We start from the raw sequence: 20,119 nt of genomic DNA, 5'->3' as shown, positions 1-20,119 counted from the left end.
CTCTCTTTCTCTCTCTCGGCTGGTTGTGGAACAGTGATGACTCAGGAAGGCGTGAATCAGGGGCTTGGGGGTGGGGTGGGGTGTGGGGCTGCTTCAGGCTCCTCTGGCATTTGTTCTGTTAGGTCTCTGGCTACAGCCTTCGAGTAAAAGGGAAAGAGGGCTCTCCAGTGAATTAATCGGTCAGAGAAATCCTGAGGTAGAAGGAATATGCTGTCCCTTTGTTACTGCGGTTTTTGCAAGGTTGTAACTACCCCCCCTCCATCCCACGAGTATGTATGGACATGGTTGTTATGAAGCTTCTCTGTCTGATACCGGAGTATGCCAGAAAAAAGAACAAGAACATTTGATCCAAAATTCCATTACTCCAGTTGTTCTAGCAAAGTCACTTTTAGTCTATAGGGTCTATAGGTTCTTGAACAACTTTTTTTCAAAGTCTCTCCTTATAGTGAAATATCTTTGTAATAGATCTTCCTCAGCTGCAGTAGAGATATATGATGGCCATAGAAGTCCTTAAAGCTATTTACCGCGAGGTCAAAATAAACAAACTCACTTGATGAAATAATTTTTCAAAGTCATTTTTTGGAATGCTTTCAAAACTGGAAAGTTTGCAACAAAGAGATACTGGGAAAATAAGAAAATAGTTTCTGGCCCTATATTGATTAATACAGGTCAATTGCTAATACTATTCCTGCATTTGGAGTATGGACAGAACGTCCGACCACCAGCATCATTAGCGGTGGAGCGTGTGATGAGCATATTTTGTGGAAAGTCTTCAGTCAATATGGCTCATTAGAGGTTGATTCCTCATTTAGGCATGAACAGAATCTCTGAGAAGACCAAAGGACAAAAGCTTGTAGTTTGAGAGTGTCAGAGAAATCATCTTTGCATTTCTTTGAGTCTTCATTTATATTCATTATAAGTAATGTTTCCCCGAGGACTATTCTATCACTGCATAGTACATTTTGTGAAATCAGAAGTGCTTGCCATTGTGCATATCTTATATTGTCAAGTGCTTTGGTCTCTAATATGAGTTAGTCAGATACTGAGACACTACATTCAATAAGGTTTCATTATAAATAAACCATTTTAATATATCTTAGTTGTTCTTGCCAGCAAACTGAACCACTTGAAAGCCACAAAGCTAAAATAATGAAAACATGTTTTTGTTCACCCAAGCACAAAAGAAAATGAAGCGTGGACCTTTAAAATGATACCAAGAACACAGCAAATGTTGGGCGGTAGCCAGTACCTTAACATCAAATATTGCCAGAAAAACAAAAACAAACAAATAAACAACAACAAAAAAAAAGAAACACTGACAAAAAACCTCCCCCTCAAGAAACAAAGATACAATCATCAAAGTAATTCTCACCCTTACAAAATACTGCTGACGAAACCCAAACCGTTTCTTTGTATAAATTAGAAAAAGTATATTTTCAGAGTCTGTGTCCTCCAAGGGGACTTTAAAGCACATTTGTGGTACTTTTCAGTACATTATTATTATTATTCATATTATTATTTTAGCATTGTTGCTGCTCGTCGTCGTCGTCGTCTCAAAACATTATTATTATTATTATTATTAACATTATTATCGTGATTATCTCTGTGGGTGTTCATGTCTGACGATGAAGAGCACTTCAATGGGACGGCCAGCCCAACAGGGCTCCATGGCGCACATTCACTGCCTGTGGCCTCGTGATGGGAATGCACTCCTGAGGATGTGAAAGAATTTCCAGACGGTGACACTGATGAATGACCCCCGCCCCTCCACCCTCCCTCCTCCAAGTCGCTCCCGTGCCCTTCCCCCCCCTTCCCAAAACCAGTTACATCACAGTCTCATTCACAAGGTCTGAAGCACAGGCGAGTTGACAGGCCTGCGCAAACCAATGTCCTTTGGAAGACGCTGTAGAGAAGTGTCCGTCAGCCCAAACAAAAAGAGATAAAGAACAAGAAGAGGGAAACATAACTGTAGGGGAGGGGGACAGCAAAATTGCACTGAACAAAAATGACTGAACGTACCTTTGAAATTCACTTGTCTTAGCATGGCATAGTGCGGACATATACGCACTGGCAACGAGTCACACAGTCCTCCCAAACCCACACACACACACACATTTGCTCACACACACATACACGTTGGTCCATCTCTCTCTTCTCTCTCTTTCTCTCTCTCTCCTCTCCTATTCATGCAGAACTGAGGTAAACTCTTTATGACAGTGATGGAGAGCTGCCGGCTATCAAGAAGAAGTTCTGTTGTAGCCCACACCCAAGTGTTTCTCCAGCCAGAGTTCGGCCAGCTGCATGGTGGACGCGTACGTGCTCGCCTTCGAGCCCAGGCACATTTTGTACTGCTTGGGCTCCAAGTTCGTGTCGCAGTGGACCGGGTGGTACACGTGGACGATGCCGGGCTCCTGGCTGCGGAAGGCCTTGAGGCCCGAGTTGATGACCTTGGTGAAGAGGTCCACGTCCTCCAGGCCCCAGCCCTGGATGGACGTGTCGAAGCCCCCGGCGTGCTGTAGGTCGCTTTTGAAGATGCAGGTGATGCCGAAGCCGTAGTCCCGCCAGAAGCCGCTCTTCTTGGTGAAGACGAAGTTGGTGTCGTCCGGCGGGTTCCCGGCGTAGACAATCTTGGGGTCGTACTGGCTGAAGACCACAGGGAAGTAAGCCTGGCTACCCTGGACGGCATTGTCCCGGCATCGCTGCAGGGCATCGCCGTTGAAGACCAGGTCCACATCGCAGAAGAACAGCAGGCTGTTGTTGGTCAACAAAGACGAGCCCAACTCCAGGGCCAAGCCTCGGGAGAAGTCGCCCGTCATGGGGATGACCGATAGGTCCCCCTTGGGGTACTTGTTGTGGAACTCCTTGATGAGGTCCAGGTGCTTCTCACGGTCCTGGTTGCTGTCGTTGTCGACAAGGATGACCGTCAGCTTGACGTTCTGGTTGGGCAGAAGGCACGTGCGCTCAAAGTTGTCCATGAAGCGTGCAAACGTGTCGTAGCGGCCGGTCAGCGGCACCAGGATGTGGACCTTCTTCTGGCTCCGCTCGCGCATCTCCCGCGCGGCGTCCGGCAGCTGGAAGGGCGCGAAGATCTTGAGCGAGTTGGACAGGAAGGAGAAGGACTGCGACTCGGTGTTGATAGCGTCCACCAGCTCGCTCACGTCCAGCTCCTCAGCCTCCGTGAAGAACGGCCGGCTGAACGACTGCTGGAGGTAGGCGTGGCGCCGCACGGGCACCGTCACCTTGCGGCCCTTGTGCTTCTTGTAGAGCAGCAGCAGGTCCAGGATGTACTCGGCGCCGTGCAGCGGGTCCACACGCCGGTAGCCGTACTGGATCTCCTTGAAGTCGATGACCCGCCCGCGCGCCTTGGAGTTCTCGTTGATCATCTCCATCACCTGCATGACCGTGTCCTCCAGGGCGGCCCGCAGCAGGCTCCCGAGGCCCTGCCGGGGCATCTGCTTCTCGCCCGTCGCGTACAGGTGCCGGCCGGTCAGGAAGTCCCACTCGATGACGCCGCTGCGCTCCACCGGCTGGTAGCGCGTGTAGGAAGGTGGCGCCCCCAGCTGTTGGTCCTCCCACTGCACCTCGGTGTTGCCCAGCTTGCTCATGGTGACGCCCTCGCGGTGCAGCTGGATGGTGCGGAAGCGCAGCTGCGAGATCTGCCGGCTGAGCATGTAGCTGTGCAGCCGGTACTGGTAAGCGGGCCGCTTGTTGGGGTGCAGCGTGATGGCGTTGTGGATCTTGCTGTTGTGCAGGTCCTGGATGAAGCCCTTCTTGTTGTGCTCGTAGTTTTCGTAGAACAGCTGCTGCATCTGTGCACACAGACAGAGAGAGAGAGAGAGAGAGAGAGAGAGTTAGAGACATTATACTCTGTCTGTTATAGTTATGTTATATAGTCTGGACCAATAAAACTGTCAGACACAGACTAGTAATAATGGACTTGTCAGTGTGATAATACTAAAATTGACCTTCACTTTAAAGGGCTCTGGGGGCCGAAAACAAAAGTAGTTTAAGGCATTAAGTAGCTACAGCAATATTATCACAATTACTTTCCACTTCCACTGCCCCCATTCATGAGTTTAACAGCCTTTAGAACAGTGGGAGAAGGCATCAGTGGATTCATGACAAACACCTTCAATTCCCTTCCAAGACACAGCAGATCTATTCTGAGGCTGTCGAAGACCAATGAGGGTTCATCACCCGAGAGACCTTTGAAGTAGGATGGCCCAAAATAGAAAAAAAAAACATTAATTGCGCACAGTTAAGGTAATTGCAAGGAAAGAGGCATTGGGAGACAGTGGCGAAACAGCGCTTGTTTTGGGAGAGAGAGGGAGAGAGAGACAGAGAGAGAGGGAGAGAGAGCAATTAATTCCCTCAAGTTATTTAGCCGTTGCTTAAATTATTTTAATTAAATAAAATAACAAGCTGCTTCTTTCAGAGCCTACGCCAAATTTATCAAAGGAAAATAATAATAAGAAAAAAAAAACCTTGGAAGAAAATATGCAATTATTGCCAGCTAAGGAGAGCAGGCGGACAAACAATGGCAATTAACCTGAGCTTATGTCCTCACTCTTTGTGTGTGATTTTCCATCCAAGGCGAATGGAGGATTTGTATGTCATCCAAACAAGGTTTGATATTTCAGACAAAGCAACCCAAATCCGTACACAATAAACTGGCTTTTGACTAAAGGCTTCATTTTAGAAAACAAAAGAGCCAAGAGAGAGAGAAAAAGAGACAAAGAGAGAGAGAGAGAGAGAGATGAGATGGAGGGAATAAGTTTGTGCTTGTCTGTCTGAGTTACCGTTTGTATGAACGAGAGAGCGAGGAAGAGAGGGAGAGCTTGGCAGAAAGAAAGAGGGAAAGAAAGGAAGAACGAGAGAAAGAGAGAGAGAGAGAGCGATAAGGGGAGAGAAAACGAGAGGGCACAGTAATGTTACTGGCATTCGTACGCAATGTTTACAAGCGCACTCTTAACTGGCTCAGTGTCTGGCCGATCTGGGCCCCTCCACTGAGCCATTGTCTCCCTCCTGCCCTCTGTCTTGACAGGACTAATTGAGCTGTTAATTAGACCTTGCTGATAAGTGCTTATCTGCGGCTCAACCCGTGTCTGAAATTTGACATTCACAGCTAAGAGGGGCTGTGAAGTGCCCATCCCCTCCTCCCCCCTTGTTCGGTAAGGGCCTCACAGGCAAATTTAATTGCTCAGGAAAGAAGTCATTTTAATAGAGACTAGCGAGAGGGCATCTTTTTTGCGAGCTCGCTTAGCCCCGTGCATGCCGTCCGGTCTGAGTCCAGGTGCACCATATGCATAACATAACTCCAGATTCAGATTCTATTATTGAAGTAGCCAAAAGCTTTCTTTTTAATTAGCTGCTGTTAAACTTCAAAGACACGATATTAAAACTTTTGCGGCCTCGCATTTTAAACAGGCCCTGAATGGAGGCTCCTGGCAGAGGGACGGGGGATGACCCAATCAAACGTTTAGCAAACTGGAAACATGTGCTCCACCAGCGACTCTTGGCACCGGACGCCTCCCATGATGTAACCAGCAATGATTTTTTTCTTTTTCTGCTAACCACACATTTTGGTCTTTCAGCAAAATAAGCAGCCTTGGCTTTAGGAACAACAGCAACAATGGGTCATCTGATAGAGACAACAAGGCCCTATTGAGTGTGCTGATCCCCACATGAAGACAATAATCTCCCCAATTAAGTGTTTCAGGTAAGCGTGTTATACTGCTGAGTGGATGAAAGTGTTGTCCCATATCCCCATCCTTGTGTGCATGTATCCACCCACAGGATACCCCTGTGTTGTGGTTGAAGCTATTGTGCTGTAGCATCCTTAATTGCTCTATAAATTTCACCTCATGCTTCTGAAAACTGACTCATACCAAAACTCTCCTGAGACCACTGAATGTTAATAGCTGGGTTTTTGCAAATTTGCTGTAGATTAGTTTTAGTTTTTTTTTTAATATATCAGCGATTTTTTGATGATGAGAGCAAAAGTGTGTAATGCAAATCAAGTCTATGCATATGCATGATAATTACAATAGAGCACACAAAGCATATAACCAAATGGATTGGACAACTCATTAGAAGACGAGTCAACAACTACCTGTGGAACAAATAAGTCTCTGACTTGACAAAAAGTACAAAAAGAAAACTACTGCTGTCAAGTAAGGCTGCTGCCAGTATCGCTGCTCTTGACTCCTGTCTATTATTTTGATGTGACACTCTATCCACACTGGCAGTGATGCAGGCCAGAAAACAGGTCTCTGTTGCTATGCACCTCACTATGTTGTCTCTCTTCTCTCCTCCTCCCTCTCTCTCTGTCCCTCTCTCTTTTCTCTCCCTCTCTTTTCTTTCTCTCTCTCTCTCTCTCTCTCTCTCTCTCTCTCTATGTCCCGCCCTCTATTTCCTCTCATCTGTGCAGGTGTTATTCTTTGAGCTGTCTGCTCATGTGAGTGAAGTCATGGCAACGGAGAGTTGCTCATTTTCACACCGGTGTTCCAGACGTTACCGAGAACATTCCTGTGGGACCAAGCTACTGCGTGTCTAGGACCATCACCGCAGTCTCTCGTCCCTTGCCAGATGAGCCGCTCTCCCTTAACAACCTCCATCTTTAACACATTTAACCCTCCAAACAATAAACCAGCTAATCAGACAGTTATGAGAAGAAGAAAAGCACACACATAAAGTGGTTGGGGAATTTAGATAGAAAAGACAAATCTGTAGCCTTACCGAAAATGGAGGAATGTTTAAAAGTGCGACCTAAATTACTTTGGGTGAAAGGAACGTGGCCCTGATCTTTCACTTGAACATTTCAAATGGAGTGTGTGGATAATTACGTTATAAACTTTTTTATAACGCACTTTCTGTCGGCCCAATCTCATGCATAATACATATATAAGCACTCAGTAAACACGAGCGGCGCAGCTTTATCCACTGGTAATCAGGATTTATTGTATATTTATAGCATCATTACGAACAATAAATGTCAATCACTGCCTCAGCTTTTATTGCACTTTTGAATTTTTTGCTCTCCGTTTGTTACAAAGCATCTCGATACGAAAATGAGAACTAAGTTTCCATCCCCTGGAGGGACGCACAACCTCCGAAGGGTGGAACAGCTGTGGTTCATTCGCCGTTTCACCGACCTAACTTCATGGAAAACTCCCTGACAAAGTTTCTCTCTTTCCCTCTCTCTCTCTGTCCGTCTCTCTTTCCCTCTCTCTCTCTGTCCGTCTCGCTTTCTCTCTCTCTCTCTCTCTGTCCGTCTCGCTTTCTCTCTCTCTCTCTTCCGTCTCTTTTTCCCTCTCTCTCTGTCAAGGCGGTTTCTCTCTGTCTGTCCTGGCTTTCCGCTCTCTCTCTCTTTCTTTTTTGGCTTTCTGGAGAATCACCACAGTCATTGGGAGCACATGATCAGTACTCATTTAGAAGCTGCCATGGAGAGTATGTGTGCGTGTGTGTGTGTGTGTGGGTGTGTGTGTATGGAGCGGACGTGGTCGTTCGTGTTTGGACACAAAAGCCTTACTGTTGAGAGCCCTTCTGCAAGTCCTTCTTTTCGCACACCGTCTGGAAACATGACAACCTGTTCTACCCTGACAGCGGGTCAGCTGATGGCCTCTTGCGGACAAATACCATGGAAACATGCAAAAGGCATTATGGGACAGCAGAGTGTGCTCTGGAACACCTCTTTGAAGTGAACACGGGGAGATACACATTTGTGTTGGTTTACAGTAAAGCACAAGAACAGTGTCAGCAGCTGTTTAAAACTAATGTTCCCAGAAATCGATGATTTGCTGATCAAATGACATGCGGTCAAGCATTCCAAGGTTGAAATGTGTTTTCTCTGCAATCAGCCATGTCCTGGTGTAAGACGAAAAAGTTGACAAGACCCTTCAGCATAAAGACATCCTGAAAATACTCAAAAATCAGCTCACAGCCTAGCCAAATAGCCACTTTACTTGAACGATCAATATTCTCTGCTCTCCAAATCTTGAGAGCATGCTGCTCACACTGAGAGAAAGAGAGTGAGAGAGAGAGGTAGAGAGAGAGAGAGAGAGAGAGAGCTATAATTCACACACTACAGATAGGGCAACATAAAAACTCCTTCACGAACACTGACCCTAATGAAGAGCATATCCAGACCAGCTGCTGCCAACACACATGATGCGCGTGTTTACTTCTTCACTCCTTCACAACACACACACACACACACATACAGACTGGTATTATTAATTCATTTCAAACAAAAATGCCCTTCTTTCTGTTTCCACTCTATCGTCATAAATAGCTACAGTCTTTAGCTGAACTCTGAAAGTGCCCAGTTATTGACTGTGGGTCATGGGATCCAGTGGAAACATCAATACCAGTTTTGTACTGTACGCCGCCTGGCCAGCTTCTGCAGTCCTCATCTTCCCATCCTGAACAGACATCTATCGCCTCAGAGGCATCTACAGTCTCGGCCACCACCTTGTCATGTCCTTTGGGGAGACAGCTGAAGCTGATTGAGGAGCAGTGTGATGTGTTTCCCCTCCTGTGGTTATGACACTGGATGGACGGCCGACAGCCCGCAGCGTCCAGAATAACACTATTGCAGGACGTGAGGTTTGCTTTTGCTGTCTGAGCCTTTTGTGAGTCCATCTCAGTGTGAGCTTGAGAGTAGGGGCGTGTGTGGGTCATGTTTCTCCCCCGCAGATCTTGTGTGTTCAGTGCTCTGTGTTCACTGAGTTGTGGTTTATTAACGCTTATTATGGTGAATTAGGACAAGGATTAGGACCGTCTGCAGTGGTTGGAGGACTGTAAGTGAGGCTGAGAGTGTTAATCTGGAGGAAGAGTTGGGATTTATTTTTGTTGGCATCCTAGGACTAGGGCTGCGTTCATCTAAAGTGGCCGGAAGACTGTGAGTAAGGTTGAGTGTTAATCTGGAGGAAGAGTTGGGACTTATTTTTGTTGGCATCCTAGGACTAGAGTTGCTTAAATCTGGGTTCATCTTAAGTCGTCGGAAGACTGTGAGTAAGGCTGAGAGCGTTGGTACTTGTTTTTGTTGGCATCCTTTTTGCCCCAATATCCCCCTGGCTCAGAGGCTTGGAAGCATATGGCGGATGCAGAGATGACAGGAACGCAGCAGGCGGAATCACAGCGACATCAATTATGCTTCCCCACTCTCTGTTCTTTTTTCCCTTTAACTCGTCTTTTTGTCACTGGCGCACCAAATTAGATGTGGCAAACAGACTATGGAAATACAACAGGAGGATGGCTCGATTTCGATGAATAATTGAAGCCGTCAGCATTCTACAGTGTATTTACCTTAGTCCTTGATTGTGTGTGTGTGTGTGTGTGTGTGTGTGTGTGTGTGTGTGTGTGTGTGTGTGTGTGTGTGTGTGTGTGAGTCTATGTGGCCTACTTGGGGCATTCCATCCATAATATCAATGTATGGCCATAGAATTCTCAAGAGGCAGACCATTGTACATTCCCATCAAAGCGTTACTTTCAATCAGAGCACATATTGTATCATGGTTTCCTCGAGGGCTGTGATTTTCAAGCCCAGGCCACATGTTCCAGATTAGATTAGGGTTAGCTTCTGCCCCTAGCAACAGAGGTCTTTTCAAGCCTTACCTTATTGATGAGAAAGAACAAGATCAAAGTATGAAGTACAGGGCTGGGCTACTGTGCTCATAAATGCATCTGTCGTGAGCTAGTATCTGCTGTAGTGCTTATACTGTATATTCACTGACACAAACTGATTATCCACATCACAAATCCATCGGATTGTGGGAAATGTAGCCTAAAAATAACAACAGATGTGAAAAACACACAATGCATGGAAATATTAAACATCATTTCATGTTATATGGTGTTTTTATAGATTCGATACGGGGCTTTGGGACATAGATTTTTCTGCAAGCAAATATCAATGTGTGGAATCGACTGAGCACATTTGGACCATAAAGATGGAATATTACATCAGTTTCACTAAATCCCAAACATTTTTGAAAACCTAACAATTCCTCTTCCTTCAAAATAAGCTTCAACACTAAATTGAATGTGGATGGCATTGTTCATGAGTACATCCCAGGAGATCAAATTTAATGTTTTGTGGCATTTACAAAGACTTAGACTGGATGCAACTTGCAAACCATCCCACTGTTACTGTTTAGGACAACAAGGACACACCTCAATTTCCATTCATTCATTCAGAGGGCTCTATCTTGCGTCCCAGCGCAATTGACTTTGTATACTCCGGCGCAAACATTCACTGTTGATATTTTGCAGTTTCAGAAAACAATTCCGTCACAGACCAGGAACTCCCTGGTCTAAATTCAGATGCTATTTTATGGGCGCATGCATGACCACAGTAACCTGACTCTCGTCAGATGAATTTCGTTCCGCCTAGCTCCACTCATCCATCTGGGATCGATCCATTGGAGTGGTGCTTCAGAAGGCTGGGCCTTATCAAAAAATCCTTGCATATGATTGGATAAGCCACTTGTCCGTCATCTATTGACGTGCTACTTCAACCACTTACAACCAACCCGTGACGCTGAGAACAGTCTCACAGTCGCCTCTACGCTACGTCACATCTATGAAACTCCCGCCCTGCATCCTGATTGGCTCTACCATACAATCTTGTGCTGAAATCACTCTCAACGGAACTGATCCCAGATGGATGTGAGTAGAGCTAGGCGGAACGAAATTCATCTGGCGAGAGTCAGGTTATGACCACAAGCCTGCATTAATGAATGTGTTGCACACCAATCTACAGACACCCCCGTGCACAGACGGAAACGTTCAAAGCCTTGATAATATTTGTCTATTTCCCGGTTTTGTTCGTGCATTGGTGACCTAAAAATTTAGTAGTCTATATAGTACAACATCTACATGCAATATCTTTACAACAACAACGCCTAATTACGACCTATTAATTTGGACAACTTTATACAGCCCTATAAAGGCTAAAGTTACCTTTAGTTTTGTTCCAATTTACCGTTGTGTATGGCTTTAAACATCGTGTGCGCTTTAACATCAGCCTAAGCATTATTCCAGCTGCGCAAAGGTTTTAAGCACCATAATTTTGCCTACCTTGTTGTAGCCCATCTGAAATAACTCCAAGCTTTGCTATGTTCCCTCCATCCTTTCATTATTTTCAAAAAACGTTTTATATCCATGATGGCCTTGAAGTCTTGAGTTAGTGAATTAGCTTAAATCAGCTTTTTAATAGCATCAGCGCCCAAGATCCGCCCACAAAGTGACTTGCGTTTTGCGCAAAGACACTTCCGTTTTAGACCATTAAAATAGAGCCCAGAGTCACAACAGTAGGTTTTCAGGCTGCTTTGAATATTTTCATGTTAATTTTACGTATTTAACGAAATGTAACGAGCATCTGCTGGCCTATTTTCCCAGTCGTGATGGCTCATTACTACTCTGTGAACTCATAAGTGGGGCTGCCATAGGGATATCAGACAGTAATAAGCTCATTCAGATAGTGACACATCAGCTGGGTGACAGTGTCACTTAGAATGGGAGAATGGGAGGACCCTTCAAAATCATTTTTGAACGTACCTTGTATACTTTGTTTTACTGTTAAGGAGGGCCTTTTTGAAACCTAGGTACAACATGTGACGCGTTTGAGCCAATTGTATATTGTATCTCAAGTCCTGCTCTGTAATTTTAGATAGGCTTGGTTGTTGATTGGTCTCTGTGGTAGTGCATGCTGTGTTAATGGAGTGCTAAGGGGGTAAGGGAGTGCCTTTATGGATCCCAGGTACAACATGTGGCATGTTTGGATCGTGCCATGCTGTGTAATGTAAAATTGGTTTGGTTGTTGATCAGCCGATCGGTAAATCCCCTACCTATTGCACAAGCAATATAACATCTTTCCTGTGTATATCTGAAATACAATTTGAACACTTGAAATTGCAGTACCCGATGTGTATGCAGTACCCGATGTGTAGTTGACAGCAAAGCGCAGGGGTATTAAACTAGTGGCCTGTGAAGACTTTGCTGGTGGTCCCTGACCAATGCATTAAATAATGTAGTTTCACTGCAGGAATCACTATTTCTATTTTAGCAATGGTCCTCAGCTCAGGGTCACAATCAATTGAGCATCTTAAATAAAGTATCTTAGCTAACCATAGTGGCATTTTGATTTGAATGGAAACAAACAAGTACAAACATTTCACCAGTCAAACACCTCACTGCATGACCTTTTTAAAACACTTGGTACCCATCATGGATGGTTCAGCAACATTTGGTCAGCTAGCTGCTCATTGCTAAGCAACACCATGCCACAGAGTGTTTGGGCTGATGCTAGCTGAGCGAGCGAATGGGAAGGAGGACGCGTGTGTGTGGGTGGGTTGGAGAGAGGGAGGCAGTGTAGCACCGAGTGAGAATTAAAGCTGCTCTTAGATGCACTCGCCCGCGGTTGCCGGTGGGACACAGGCTTAGCGAGGGCGCTGGAATTCATTTTCAGACATGGCGGGGCCTTTGAAGGTTTAGTCCCAGTGGAGAGAGCTGAGCTCCCAGCTCTCTCTTGTGTCGGGGGGTTTAGAGAGAGCTGGTGAAAAGCGGTTGGGCATGGGGGTTGCAGTGGTGGTGGTGGGGGAGTACATGCTTGGGTTGGGTTGTGTTGGGTTGGGGGCTTAAATTGAGTTCACAAAAGTGTTGCGTCGCATACGCCTTGCAAGTTTGTCGCACATCAAATGCATCCCTTTTACCGAGAGGCAAAGAGAGGAGAGGAGAGGCAAGGGAGGGAGGGGGAATGGAGGGCACTCGAGTGCTTCGCTAGATAGCGCACGAGGAAAATTGAAATGCCACAAAGCATCCAAGCAGCGTCAGTTGCTGCTTCAACACAAAGCCTTTGAAGGCCCAAAGAGTGATGCTTGGCCCGCCTCGGATTTCACAGGCACTCAATGGGAAACTTACATGGGAGCCCGTCAAAAGCCTCCCGCTCCAGGTTGTTTACTTGCAACACTCCGCGAGTGTGTGCATTTCACAGAAGCAAATCAAATGGGCAATTAAAGTGCTGCACAACGCCAGAGACAGCCCCGGAATGTGGAGGGAGTGCTGCCGCTGCCCGATGTGCTACATTACCCCGCTAATGCTATCATCTGGAGCTCTGAACTCTCCCCTTTTGGGTAGGCTACAGACAGATACTGACTGAAGTCAGCTAGGGGGACTGAGGGGAAAAAAGCCTAAAACTTTTAGAGGCTGGAAGCTTTCAAAGAATGAAACATTTCTTTAAAGTATGGAAGAATACTTCCAAATGACACACTGGGCCCAATGCATTCAGTATTCATGCACTACTAGAGGCTAGAATATTTCTCTTCAGCTCCAGTCTGATGTGATATGCTATCTTTACTCCCTGGAATTTGTCTGAAGTCATCTGGTGGTTTCTAATTCCACAGTTCCACTCCAGTAATTAACAATTAATCTCAGGATTGGACGATTAATAATTGATCATGAAATTTTAATTAATGGCACTCACTCCGTCAGAATGTACTGCAAATCTGATTGAATCTCCCCTGTTCTTCGCCGCCATGTAGAGGATAAATAATTTGACCCAGCCAATAGAAAAAAAAAGAAAAACTCAAGGAGGCATCAATTAGAGACTATGGCTAGAACAACACAATGCTAACAATGAGGAAGCAGCTCTCGTCAAAGTCAAGCAAAGACACACAAACAACACCAGGCAACCCACTGTCGATCGTAATAAGGGACGATGTGGGATCACTTGTATCCCATGTCCTCCAAGCTATATTGCGTGTAATTAATCTTACAGATTTGGGAAATAGTCTATGGTGGCTTTTTAGCAGCCAATAAGCTCTGCAGACGTATTGTGGCTCCCTAGGGGGGTTACTGATGTTATGTCTGGGAGGGCAACTCTGAACTTTGCATCCTCACGACTCACACCCCCACATCCTTGCTTCAATCCAGCCAGTGTCTTACAGTGGCTAACTGTGGGTACAGTAATGTCTGTGGCATAAGTGTATGAGCTGCCGTGAAGTACAGAATCATGTCATCAGCCCTCAGTCAATGGGATCATTAGTCACCTACCACACGAGAACTATGGCGAGTCATGAATGAGCATTACTTAGCTTTTTAATTTTGACTGGTAAACGTAATGGTTGCACATTGTTCAAGAGCTACTACTGCTACTACTACAACTACTTGACTACTACTATAGGATGAGATCACATTGCTTGTTCAATGAGAGATGTCTCTTGTGTGTCCAGTGTCCGCAGTGACAACATGACTGTACTGGTGCTGCTATGAGTAAGTGGGTTCATTACTGTGAGTGATTGATTTCAGTTACTGGCTGACTGTGGCGTGCGTGAGACTGCACAGAGTGGCCGTCGTGCTGCTGTGACATAATGGCAGGTCACTACCCTTGGGTGGCAGACTGATGCTGACTGCCTGGGTCAGGTGGGGGCTGAAAATCCTACCGCTCTTTGCTCTTACTCTTTATCTCTCTCTTTTCCTCTCCTCCTTCCTCTTCTTTTATCTCTTTCTTACATACTCCTGTATGCATGTCTGTAGGCTGAATTGACACATTTATTATATTTTGACATATTTAAAAAATGTGCTTCCTGCATATATTCATGATTTTTTACAAAGCATCGCTGTGAGCTAAGTGTGGAGGGGAAAAAAACTCCTGGAGAGAGCCGGCATGCGGTAAACAAAGTGAGCAAGCGAGCTGATGTCTTGATACCTCCACTTAAAGAGGGAGGGGGGCAGAGTTGCGCAGCTTCTGGGACTCCACCGAAATCTTCTAATTAGCGGCTGATTAACACTGGGGAAATCACAGGTGATTTGAGGAGAAAATATGCACGCTGGGGTCTATAATTAAGTCATTAAGAGCGAAGGTTGAACGAGGAAGAAACTCCGGAGAGGCCTTCAGGTAGTGAGAATGGCTTCCTGTTCCCACTGCTCGGAGATCGGCTCCATATGCAGAGAGTCGGAGGCCCCTCCAGGGACAACTTACCAAGGTGTTTGTTCTTTGGAAAAATGTAGAATATTCTAAAAATAACAACAATGAAACGACAAGAGAGAAGAGGAAGATGATGCAGTACTTCCTAAATAAAGTATGATGATAATAATAAAGGTTGCGATGTTTGGAGAAAAAAATGAAATAAAGCAGGACGCTCGGAGTGTTGAGGGTGGGGAACAAGTTATACTGTTCCACTCTGTGTGCTCTCCAACCATGAATAATTAACAATGCATAAAAAGATGACACCGAAGGCCAAGCGCAGTCACAAAACATACAGGGCTGTGAAGGCTGGAGAAATGGATTAGTTAATTAATGCAGCCTCACCTAATGCAACGCCAGCAGAGAGGGAGAGCCAAAAAAAAAAGACAAAAAGTTAGTTGAAAGTTTCCTGACTCTGTGAACTTTCCTTGGCTTGTTTTATCTTTTGGAAACATATCGGGGGATTTGGATGTTGCACTTTTAGCATGGACGTGTTCTGGTTGGGAGGGAGGCACACAGAGATGTAGAAAGGGCAATGCATAGATAGAGAAAGGGCAATAGAGAGACACAGAGGGGGAAAGATACAAACAGAGGAAGAAAGAGGGATGCAGAAAGGGAAACAGATAGATAGAGAGAGGGGAATTGAGAAAGAGAGAGACCAAGGGGAAACAGAGAGAAAGGGGAGGGAGAATGTTGGGGGGAGAAGAAAAACAGACTTGGGGATAGAGGCAGAAAAAAGGAGCCCACACACACAGACACACACACAAACACACACACACACATGAGAGAGAGACAGAGAGAGAGAGCTAGATAAACTTTTCAACCAAAGGGTGTGTGGCAGAAGCCTAGAGGCATATCCTCAACCAGCCAGTGCTTCTGTGGGCTTACTCAGCCCCTCTGTGTGTGTGTATGTGTGTGTGTGTGTGTGTGTGTGTGTGTGTGTGTGTGTGTGTGTGTGTGTGTGTGTATGTGTCCTCCGGGAGACAGTATTTTTTTCCCTTCTTGTGTGTAAATCACCAAGAAAGGGTCGAGTGACTTTTTTCAATTTGCAGTGAAACTAGGCAGCTTGCATTTAGCAGCAGACCCACACAGAGATACACAGAGTAAGAGAGAAACAGAGAGAGAAACAAAGAGAGAGAGAGAGAGAGAGAGAGAGAGAGAGAGAACATGGAAAGGAGTAGGGGTTACTGGAGCTGCCTTTAGGGTGGAGCAGCACAGCACTGACTCCTGTGGAATGCTGGGAGATTCAGGCTGAGACAAGGCAAGGCGAAATGAGGCGAGATGGAGAGTGCCCGATTGCCCTCAGAGTGAAGAGAGCATGGAGTTCAAACTTTACCTGCCTCTCACAGAGCCGCCTCCGATACAGAAAACAAGGAAATGAGAGAAAAATGTGGAATGGGGGGGGTGGGGGGGGCATACAAATGTATCAGAGCTGTGAGGGGGATACTCCGTATCAGAGCTGTGAGGGGGATACTCCGCCTGACAACAGAACTGATGGGGAGAAAACGGGCGTTGACAACTTCATTTCAGAAAATAAAGCACCAGTGAGGTGTGTGAGTGTGTGTGTGTGTGTGTGTGTGTGTGTGTGTGTGTGTGTGTGAGTGTGTGTGTGTGTGTGTGTGTGTGTGTGTGTGTGTGTGTGTGTGTGTGTGTGTGTGTGTGTATGTGTATGTGTGTGTTGGATGGATGAGTGTGTGAATGAGTCGATTTTGTGCAGAGGCATCTGCACTTGATACAGAGGAGAAAATCTCTTCTGCATGGCAGAATTCGGGGTAAATTGAATGAATACTGCTGCTGACCAGATTTCATTTCACACCAGACCACCACATGCAGGCAGCAGAAACAGCAGAAACAGTCTGAGCAGAGAGAGATAAGTACAGGGAGAAGGAGAAAGAGAGAGAGAGAGAGAGAGAGAGAGAGAGAGAGAGAGAGAGAGAGAGAGAGAGAAAAAGAGAGATGGGAGACACTGTGTTTAGAAAACCAGGAGCTCTAGCTGCAAGGCCAAGCATTTGGGAGCTTACACACAACTATGTGATAAGAAGTAGTAGGAACAGCATTTTCAAACTCCCACAATATAACCTCAGCAGAAACTCCATGTGTAATATCCTCATCTTACAACACATAGGAGAATATGCCTTCTGCAAGTACCTTGTGCGGCTACTAGTATACTTGATGTACTGTTATTGATAGAATGATGCATTACACAACTATTCCCATAACTGTCTAGTATTATAACTTAACATAAGAATGTTTAGAAAATGCTGAGATTACATAATGCTCATTGATACAATCTCATCAATCCACCCATGTGAACAGGATTGAAATGACTGAGGTCCTGACTGAGGTCCTGGTTGAACATGCTGTTGTGCCCTTCTGCGACTCCTGTCATCATTAACCGCGGGGCCCTGCTGGGCCAAAACAACCCAGCAGGAGCAAACCGCTTCCCCGTGCGCCGAGAATAATCAGCCCTGTGGTATTCAGATGACATTTACGTACGTACTTGTGGTGCCTTTTTCTTCCAGGGCCTTCAAGGCACTAATCAGATAAAGTGGACTAATGAGGGGGTATTACACACACATGGGGAAACTTTCTCTGTCCAGGACTGCGTTTTTACGAAACTTTCCTATGAGCGACCAACTGTGCTAACTAAGGGAAAGAGAGACTGCGGAAGTTCAAATTGTTCAAATTGTTCAGTCCTGCAATTGATCAGTCTATCACTCAACAAAGTTATCTGATCGACAATGTTTTTTGAAAATGCAATTGATCAGTCTATCATTCAATGAAGTTATCTGATCGACAATGTTTTCTAAAATGCACCCGAGCTTGTTTTCTTGGATGTTCTTGCAGAGTGACGTAACGTAACGGCAGAGAACGGATGTGGTTCTGTCAGCGCGGAGGCCATATTTCCCAGAAGGCTAAGAGGGCATGTTGTTGCCCACGCCACACGGCTTTGTGGTCCATCAATACAGGCCGCTGAGGTGCAGAGCGCTAATCAATACTAGCAGCACAATATTCTATTCAGCGCACGGCTGTTAATTACTTGGAGATGACGGGTTGTTTGATCTACGAGGTGCTAGATTCCAGCAAGTCAGGTCTCTTTTGTGAACATGCGTGAGGAGGAGGAGGACTTTTTCTTTAAAACAAATCTCTTCCCAGCAGTCTCATAAATATTGATATGGCGAGGATAAAAAAAAAATGACAGCTTTCATATCTGACTTTGACTAAATGTGCCCAAAATGAATTGAAACGTCTTCAGAGCTCACTAGGATTCCAAGGCTGACGTATCTTACGCGATCTCAATACTCTACCCCTCAAATCCAACCCAAGGTCAACGCCTTCTCTAGCCCACTGAAACCGTCAAAGATATAACAGACAGGCAAAAGGATTCAGTCAGAGGAGGGTGAAATCAGTGCAGAAATCAAACCTAAAGTATGTCAGACTCCATGGCATCCTATGACTAATAATTTCAAGAGGAGATCCTGTATATAGGCTGGGCTCTCAATATGCTTATACACCGACTGCATGGGGCAATTATCAACCTTTTAATACAACCTGTGTGGCCCACAATATGTAAATACAAATATCAGTCGCCAAACAGCATACACATATGCATATGTATAACATATATTCAGTTCTCTTCATAAAGAAGTACATCTGTGGTACCCTTCCATTATTAACCCTTAAAGGTGTAGGTTTTTGAACATTCTAAGTTCCGCAACAATTGAAGGTTCTAAAATTCTATGTTGAATTCAATGAACCCAGATATTCTTTAGAATGTTAATTTCCCAACATTCCCGTCACACCGGTGTGACAGTACTCCTTTAAGGGCTAATTACAATTGGGTTTTCAATATGCCAATACACTGACTGCACGTCTTTGTATGCAAGGGCAGCGGTGGCTTTGACTTCTGTGACTGTGTTTTTGTGTGAGCTTCAAGCTAAATGATTAAACATCTGAGGATGACTTTGATCTCTTGATCTGGAGCTGTTGAATCCCCCCACCTCTCTTCCACCCACCCTTCTCATTCTTATTCAGGCCGTTTCCAAGGGCTCCCAAGCATGGATGCTCTGGCTGTCTTTTTTATTTCTTTAATTCCTCACTTTTTCAGCATTTTTATTTATTAAACTATCTAACCATTTTGCTTATGGATATCAGCATGCCTGCCTGCACACTTCGCCTTTGAATTCCCATGTCTGCGTTGGAGGGATGGGGGATGCTGATGGTGGTGGTGGGGTGTGTGTGTGTGTGTGGGGGGGGGTGTTGGGGAGCTGGTATCACATCAAAGTGGCGGCTTTCAGGCTTAACTTGCCAAAGGCTTAACGAGCTGGAGGGACTAGGGAAAGAGGAGGAAGAGCTGCCTTTGAGCTGGAGGGACTAGGGAAAAAGGGGAGGAAAGGAGTGCACAAAGTGAGCGCACACTTTCGCAAAAGCACGCAGAGAGAAAGGCTGCCTTTGAGCTGGAGGGACTAGGGAAAAGAGGAGGAGGAAGTGCGCAGGAGTGGCATGGAGAGGGAGAATAATGCCCAGAAAGAAAAGAGAAGATCATGAGAGCAAGGTCGACTCTTCACAGAGCTCCAGCGCTGCTGTTGCTAACGCTAGTGTAGCTGATACTGTGCTACCCCCTCCAGCTACGCCCACCCCTCTGCTGTCTCCACGTTTCAATGAGACATCCTGCCGGCATGGCGTCCCTATTAAATCCCACTGAGAGGAAAAACACAACAAAGTCCACACAATAATACACATCAAGTGCTCCAAGTATTTTCAGTTGGAACTGGCCTTGACCTGTTACCCACTTAATAGACTTCAGCAGGACATCCTTGTCATCCTAATGCAGTTACAGGCCTCCTCTGTAATGACTGGGTGAAGGTCAAAAACCAAAAGCACACTAAGTAGATACACTTGGTTTACACAGTGTGCAATGTGAACCCCTCCAATTGTACTATTTTCCAGCATATTTTAATGTAAAACACAGGGTTTTATGTAACAAAGGGATGGTTTCTGTCAAGGTATTGGCACGTCATGCATTTCATATGCTGGGCATGTCCATTCCCTGGATCACCATGGTCTCTGCTCTATATACTGTACACACACACACACACACACACACACACACACACATACACACACACACTTACACACACACACACACAC

At 45.5% G+C, this 20,119-nt stretch overlaps 1 protein-coding gene across 1 annotated transcript in view; it reads right to left on the bottom strand.

Annotated features, from left to right (window-relative positions):
- Window positions 1–1,813: 1,813 nt before the first annotated feature.
- The window catches only part of LOC125305250 (chondroitin sulfate synthase 3-like), a 100,114-nt gene continuing 81,808 nt past the window's right edge, over window positions 1,814–20,119 (bottom strand). The window contains exon 3 of the mRNA XM_048259929.1: window positions 1,814–3,809. Coding sequence (XP_048115886.1) covers window positions 2,238–3,809 — 1,572 coding nt within the window. The 3' untranslated portion in view covers window positions 1,814–2,237. The remainder of the gene's footprint in view (window positions 3,810–20,119) is intronic.

Source organism: Alosa alosa, chromosome 12 (assembly GCF_017589495.1).
Source record: "Alosa alosa isolate M-15738 ecotype Scorff River chromosome 12, AALO_Geno_1.1, whole genome shotgun sequence".
Classification (NCBI taxonomy): domain Eukaryota; kingdom Metazoa; phylum Chordata; class Actinopteri; order Clupeiformes; family Clupeidae; genus Alosa; species Alosa alosa.
The sequence above is the reverse complement of the archived record's forward strand: the minus strand, read 5'-3'. Positions and strand labels throughout refer to the sequence as shown.